The sequence below is a fragment of the Salmo trutta genome, chromosome 21, assembly GCF_901001165.1.
Source record: "Salmo trutta chromosome 21, fSalTru1.1, whole genome shotgun sequence".
Classification (NCBI taxonomy): Eukaryota; Metazoa; Chordata; class Actinopteri; order Salmoniformes; family Salmonidae; genus Salmo; species Salmo trutta.
In genome coordinates this window covers 24,709,490-24,716,836 of record NC_042977.1, presented here as the reverse complement: position 1 = coordinate 24,716,836, position 7,347 = coordinate 24,709,490, and the positions used below count along the sequence as shown (strand labels likewise).

General features: G+C 46.7%; 1 protein-coding gene across 7 annotated transcripts in view; it reads left to right on the top strand.

The window, feature by feature from the left end:
* Positions 1-7,347, top strand: part of rnf220a (ring finger protein 220a) — a 172,769-nt gene that overhangs the window by 123,223 nt on the left and 42,199 nt on the right. For all 7 annotated transcript variants that reach the window (XM_029704863.1, XM_029704861.1, XM_029704862.1 and 4 more), the window contains exon 3: positions 6,402-6,531. In XM_029704863.1, the coding sequence (XP_029560723.1) occupies positions 6,402-6,531 (130 nt within the window). The remainder of the gene's footprint in view (positions 1-6,401; positions 6,532-7,347) is intronic.

Here is a 7,347-nt window from a genome sequence, read left to right as displayed (position 1 = left end):
ACATGGCAATCATAAACTAAAATACCGAATTCTGGTGTGTGGAATATTGAGGAGGTGGTTGCTGTGTGGGTGGGAGGTTCTGCCTGTCACTTGTTCTCAACAGGCAGCCAGTCTCGGAAGGGGGACTTGAAGAGGGAGACTGCAGGCACTGCTGCTCTCTTTGTTCTGAGTGTTTGCAGTGCTAGTGTTTTTAGTTCATCTGTGTATCTCACATATTATGTGCCCAGTATGTTAGAGCAAGAAAACTTTCTTAGCAGATAATGACAACATGACAACAACAGTAGCTGTAGATGATGTCATGAAAAGTTGAAGGGTGGTTGGTAATGGAGGACATCAGGTGGATCCACGTCTGGGTGTTGGGCAGAAGCCCTAGGTCCTGGAGAACAGGTAATGGAGGACATCAGGTGGATCCATGTCTGGGTGTTGGGCAGAACCCCTAGGTCCTGGAGAACAGGTAATGGAGGACATCAGGTGGATCCACGTCTGGGTGTTGGGCAGAAGCCCTAGGTCCTGGAGAACAGGTAATGGAGGACATCAGGTGGATCCATGTCTGGGTGTTGGGCAGAACCCCTAGGTCCTGGAGAACAGGTAATGGAGGACATCAGGTGGATCCATGTCTGGGTGTTGGGCAGAACCCCTAGGTCCTGGAGAACAGGTAATGGAGGACATCAGGTGGATCCACGTCTGGGTGTTGGGCAGAACCCCTAGGTCCTGGAGAACAGGAGCAGAGTTAAAGGGAACAGGCTAGGAGACAGAGACGTAAACATGCAAACACACAGGTTACACTTTACAGTGAGAAAATTTGATGAATTGGTGCAGTGTTATAAATGGGAGATATGTACTTTACAACACTTTTGGAAGGTATAGCCTACCTCAAGCTGGTCCCCCTCCGATTCAGAGCACAGAGAATCAGACTGATCCGAACTCACTGGTTCTGGTGGACGGGATACCTCCTGGGGGCTCGGCCAGTCGATGGTCCTAAAGTCATTTGGAGAGGTAAATTGGAGAGGTACATTTTTAAGCTCAGCATAAATACCATTGCTTTTCTCAAATGTTAACCAAAGCTTAACATTCTTTGTCTATTGGGCTTAACCGAAGTGTAGGGCATCAGTGCTTTCAGTGGTCGACCTTCCAACTGCTCCAACTGTAGAAGATTGTTAGCTTCCACCGAGGTAACCCTAGGAAGACGGAGAAAAATATCAGTGTTAGGGATACTAAAACTAGCTTCAGGTTATTTTGTGTGCAAATGCAAATGGTTATTATCTGAAGTGTTTTATATTTACCTTAAGAGATGGTGACCCCAGCTAGGAGTGAAAGAGCAGTGAGGTTTCCCAGGTCTCGCCTTCCTTTCGTCCTTCTTCCAAACCAAGTCATTCACCAGGATGTTGTAGCGCATGGTCCCCTTCTTGATTCAGCTCCGGTAGCTCTCCCATCAACTAGTTTTTTATTAGACTGGCTGCTCTCGCTCTCTCTCTCTCTCTCTCTCTCTCTCTCTCTCTCTCTGTGTCTCTCTCTCTCTCTCTGTGTCTCTCTCTCTCTCTCTCTCTCTCTCTCTCTGTGTCTCTCTCTCTCTCTCTCTCTCTCTCTCTCTCTCTCTCTCTCTCTCTCTCTCTGTGTGTCTCTCTCTCTCTCTGTGTGTCTCTCTGTGTCTCTCTCTCACTCGCCCGGCCCGCTCTCAACTCACAGAGAGGAGAGGAGTTTCTCACCACACAGTCCCAGACAGAGTCACTACAGCCAGGCAGTCACTCTGCTACCCCTAATCCCTGGAGCATCTATTCCCATCATGCCTCTGTGGGATGAAAAAACGAACACAGTTCACTGTTATGTACGTACTTCTGTTGTCATTACAGCACAACAAATATGCCATAAGCTTATGTGACATTAAATCTTATGTACATGTTTTCTTACTTGTAAAATGCACAACCAGTCTGGAAATTCAGTTATCCTGAAGATTTGGCAGAACTTATACAATTAACAAATTCTGTCTTTTCCTGGAGTGTTAAAATGGTAGTCAGTGCTGTGAGGCTGGGGCCCTGCAGTCTGTCCTGCCCACTGGCACAGCCCTGCCTGCTGCCTGCTGCCTGCCTGCCTGCCGCCTTCAGGGAGCCATGTCTCTTTCTCTGTCTACCCACACCACGCTACGTGTTGCGGAGAGCAATCAGCTCTCTCCTTTCTGAGCCAGAACTAGACATTGTAGGTTAGAGGGTGTGTGTATGTGTGTGTGCGTCTGTGTCTGTGAGTGCATATGTGCGTGCATTTGTGTGCGTTGGGGCATGACAGGTGACACGGAGGTGGTTAAGGGGCCGACAGGTCCTCGCTGCAGTGATCAGGACTCCATTACAAAACCCATTGATTGTGTAGGGATGAATTAAAGGAACTGACTCGAGAGGCGATGGGCCACACACTCCCATTGTCCTCAGACAGACAGGGACTCTAGACCACCACATAGTCTGTCTACCTCTACCCACACAAACAGCATCAGAAGAATGGCTGTTCTCCTCTGGTGTACACAGAAATCTATTGGTATTTGTACCACATTCAACATTTTGTTTTAAACAATCTGGACAACCATGAGAAATCTACGCTGTCTGACAAAATGGCCATTGATGTAACATTGTCACTTGTACAATTGTCACAAAACTGAAGGCCTACAGTAAGCAACAACAAAAAAGTCTGGTTCTTTACAATGAGCAAAATGCACATTTAAAACAATATAAAAAGCCCATCTACAAAAAGTCTAAATCAACCATGGACAAAAACGTCCAGGGATTCCTGTGTTTTCTCAATATGTTTGCCCACAGAATTGAAAGCACTTTATCAGCAACAGAATTGGATTGGATCTTTCTTTGTTTACTCTTGCGGACGGTGATTGCTTTGGCACACTCAAATTATCTTGTCAGGGCAATAAAGCTGACCACTGCTGAGCGAAGACAGGAGACAGGTGGGAAAAGAGGAGAGAGACAGGTACAAAGACCACAGGAGATGAAAGGAGAAAGTGATAGAAAAATGGACGAAAGAAAGAAAGGAAGAGGAAAGAAAGAGAAAGGATATAAATAAATAAATAGATGGAGGACGAGCAGAGCGAGGGAAAATAAACAGAAGGTAGGGGCAGAAAATTGGAAATAGATGTGCAGGGATGCAGCGGGCGGGAGAGGGAGGGAGGGAGGTGAGAGAAACAGAGACACGCAGAATTGTAATCGATTACCTATTTTTCAAAGTCACTTATAGTGTCCAGAGTGTGGGGCTGTTAAGTAGTAGTGCTGGGGAATAGGAGTTGAGTATGCGCCGGCACGCTTGACTGGGACCCAGGTGCGGAGGAGGGGGGTAGGCTGAGAGCCGCAGAGATGGTGTGTGTGTGTGTGTGTGTGTGTGTGTGTGTGTGTGTGTGTGTGTGTGTGTGTGTGTGTGTGTGTGTGTGTGTGCATATGCGTGTGTGTATTTCTGCGTGTTTGCAAGTGAGTGTGCAACTGGAGGGTCGAGGGGGATGGGGTGGTGGTGCATACTAACATTGACCCTGCTAACTACTTACTGATGAATCTGTACTCTTGCAGGAAATAGTTGTGACAGGCCAATATCTGGGCAGGGATATGGGCCCCTGGAGGGCCCCTGCAGCAGTATGCTGCTCTGCTCTGTGTTTATGTGTGTTTGTTACAGAGGGACGTGAGACTGATCCATCACCAGCTCAAACAATATAGCAGCACATCACTAGACAAATACAACACTGGCTGTTTGGATCCTGGATTCTGATTGGATGAGTAGCAGTCCAAGCCGTGCTGTATTGGCCATCACAGACACACCTCTGCCTGCTAACAGTTCCATCTGAAAATGATCAGAATATCATGTTCATGTTGCTGTCTGAATCATCTCTTGTATTTATCTCAACTCACACATTATTTCCCCTTGCTTCCAGCCTAGAATTTAGTTTGGTACAGCGGGGGTTAATATAAGCCTAGCATTTAGTTTGGTACAGCGGGGGTTAATATAAGACTGCTGTCTGCTTGTTCGACCTCGGAAACAATGTTTCACTTTTGAATTTTCATCTCTGTGCCATACATAGAGTAAACGGTGCACAGACGAGACAACTTTTTCTGAGCCAATCGAAATCATGCATTAACATCATTATCATGGAAGTGTCCAAGTAAATGCCAATAGAATAAAAGCTACAACAAAGGGAAATGCAGCTAATGTACTGTCATTCCAGGTTCAATGTTTGATGTGAATGAGTTAGCTGAGCTAGCTAGCTAGCTAGCAAGTGGTAAGAATGTTATCCAGCCTGCATAGCGAACATTTTGAATAGAAAGGACGACAAATGCTTTTGCATAGCAACTATGTTAAAATATTTCATGACTGGCTCACGTCTGTAGCAACATGACCAAAAGAACTAACAACCATATTTTGTCCGGGCTATATCTTCTGGTGAAAGAATGAAATTGTATGCATTGACTTATCAAAATAAAATGTGAATGAAAATATGTAATTCATTGTTATTTTAACATATTGCAAAAAAAATGTATAAAAGCAATAAGGCACGCGAGGCAGTGCTGTATCATGAAGACAGTCACAGGTAAATAGGTTGAACATCACCTGTCTGTATTCATGATACAACACTGCCTCGCGTGCCTTATTGCTTAAATACAACACTGCTCTCAGAAGTCAAGGACACAGAGGTTCTGGGCTTAAGGATTTATACTGAGCACAGAGAAGAGAGCTAAGGCTTGATAGTTTTTAAGACTATAGACGTTATGAGCCCAGCTCCGCTGCCCTGTTCCTAGGTTACCTCCCTGTAATAGCCCTGTTCACCTGCATTTACACAATGGACGAGACAGCTTTTGGAGCCATTATCATGAAGGGTCCTCAGAGTCAAGTGTGTGTCTGTGTGTGTGTGTGCATGCGTGCGTGCGTGCGTGTGTGTGTGTGTGTGTGTGTGAGTGTGTGTGCGTGTGTGTGTGCGTGCGTGCATGCATGCGTGCGTGCGTGTGTGTGTGTGTGTGAGTGTGTGTGCGTGTGTGTGTGCGTGCGTGCATGCGTGCGTGCGTGTGTGTGTGTGCGAGTGCGTGTGCGTGCGTATTGGTGAATAGATATATAATACCTTAGGAATGTTATTTGTCTGGCTGTAGCGGTTCTGTAAACTCAGACACAGAAGCCATATCACTGTCTTTCTCTCAGTGAAACTGTGTCACCGCGTTCAGACTTGGTGTCATGGGGGCAGATAAGTATAAGAGTGTCCCACTGACTGTGTTCCTGATGTCAGGGCAGACAGTGTCTACCATCCGCCGCCCGCCTGCCTCTACCTGCACAGTTGTCGCCCTGACAGCCCGTCCCAACAGGATATCCTGTGTCAGTGTAGGCCCATTGTTCCTGGTCTAAGAATAGACCTGTCTGATTGGACGTCTCGGGATCCAAAACAGCAAAGAGACAGATCATGCATCCCAAATGGCACCGTATTCCCTATATACTGCACTTCTTTTGACCAGGTCCATGGTCAAAATAAGTGTACAATTTACGACATAGGGTACCATTTGGGACTCTTTTAGCCCAGACGTCTCCTCTATACCTAGACGCATATACATACACACACATGGAAATCATAATACACTCCTGTTTCCTGACACACACACACGCACACACGCACGCACGCGCACACACGCACACACGCACACATGCACACAAACTCACACACTCACGCAGAGACAGTGAACTGGCTCATTACATCTTATACTGTATGTTCTTAAAACAAAAGGTGCTATCTAGAACCTAAAAGGGTTCTTCAGCTGTCCCCATAGGAGAACCATATGAAGAACCATTTTTGGTTCCAGGTAGAACCCCTTTGAGTTCCATGTAGAACCCTTTCCAGATAGGGTTCTACATGGAACCCAAAAGAGTTCTACCTGGAACCAAAAAGGGTTCTCCCTCAGGGACAGCCAAAGAACCCTTTTGGAACCCTTTTTTCTAAGAGTATATGTTCTTCAAGACCTTATTTGACTCCACTGTGTTTTGGGGCAAAGTAAAACCAGACATGATTGTACTTTTTCACAAGTGTGCATGAGTGTGTGTACAGTATGTCTTTCTCTGATACGGTTGAAATGATGTAGAGGCAGAATGTGATCTATGGAGTGTTGCAGGGCTCAATCAGTCGCTTACTTCGTCAGTGTTAATGAGGTAACTGGAGACAGGCGGTAGGGTCCAGCAATTCTCAGGGAAGAGAACTCTGAGGCACTTAATCCTGCTGCCCCCTCTCTCACTCCATCCCTCCCGCCTACCAGAGGGACACAGCCCTGTGGACTGATCTCATCCGAGCTGCCCTTGATAACTCTCTCTCTTTCTCTCGCTCTCTTTCCTCCTCTCTCTCTCTCTCCTGTCTCTCTCTCTCTCTGTTTCTCTCTTTCTCTTCATCTCTACAGGTAAGAGGAAGGTGTCTCTGTATGACAGCCAGGCCCCCATCTGTCCTATCTGCCAGGTGCTGCTGCGTCCAGGAGAGCTGCAGGACCACATGGAGCAGGAGATGGAGCGCCTCACCCACATGCACCTCAGGTACACCCCCTGTCCACCCCTCACCCACATGCACCTCAGGTACACCCCCTGTCCACCCCTCACCCACATGCACCTCAGGTACACCCCCTGTCCACCCCTCCCCCACATGCACCTCAGGTTATACCTCCAACCCACCACACGTTATTGACCTTTTCGTCCATAACAGAATTCTGGGAGGATACAGCTGACCCCCCCATCAGACTGATACCTGTACCCCCACATCTGTTACAGCACACAGTAGGGAGTCTACTCTCAGTTCTATATCATACACAACAAGAACCACATAGAAGCACTGTATTCTATCTCTCTACTGAGGGTACAATAGACAGGGTCTGGGAGTATGCTTTAGTCGTCAGCTTTGGAAGAAGAGCTTTTGGAGAGACCCTAGCCCCCCTCCAGCCCCTGGTATTTCCGCTAATACTGCAGTGATACATGGGCTTTTGGGGGACTTGGCCAGCCAGGAAAACAAATCAACTGCAGAACACACTGACAGATGTTCATAAATCTCTCTGGTTCTTGACAGAGCTTATCCATGGTAAGGTAAGTATGGGATTAGATAAGAGAGATCTGGAGGTAGATTTACAGTATCAATTACTTTCTTACTGACTGTGGAGGCTTCAGCTGGAGAAAGCAGGGAGATTCAGTTCCCTTCAATAGTCAACCTGGTGTCCAAAATGGCACCCTATTCACTATATAGTGCACTAATGTACTTTTGACCAAGACCAGAAGGACTCTGGTTAAAAAATAGTACACTATATAGGGCAGGGATGGGGCCACAAAAAAATCTCAATTTATCATGGGGGGCTGCAGTGTTTG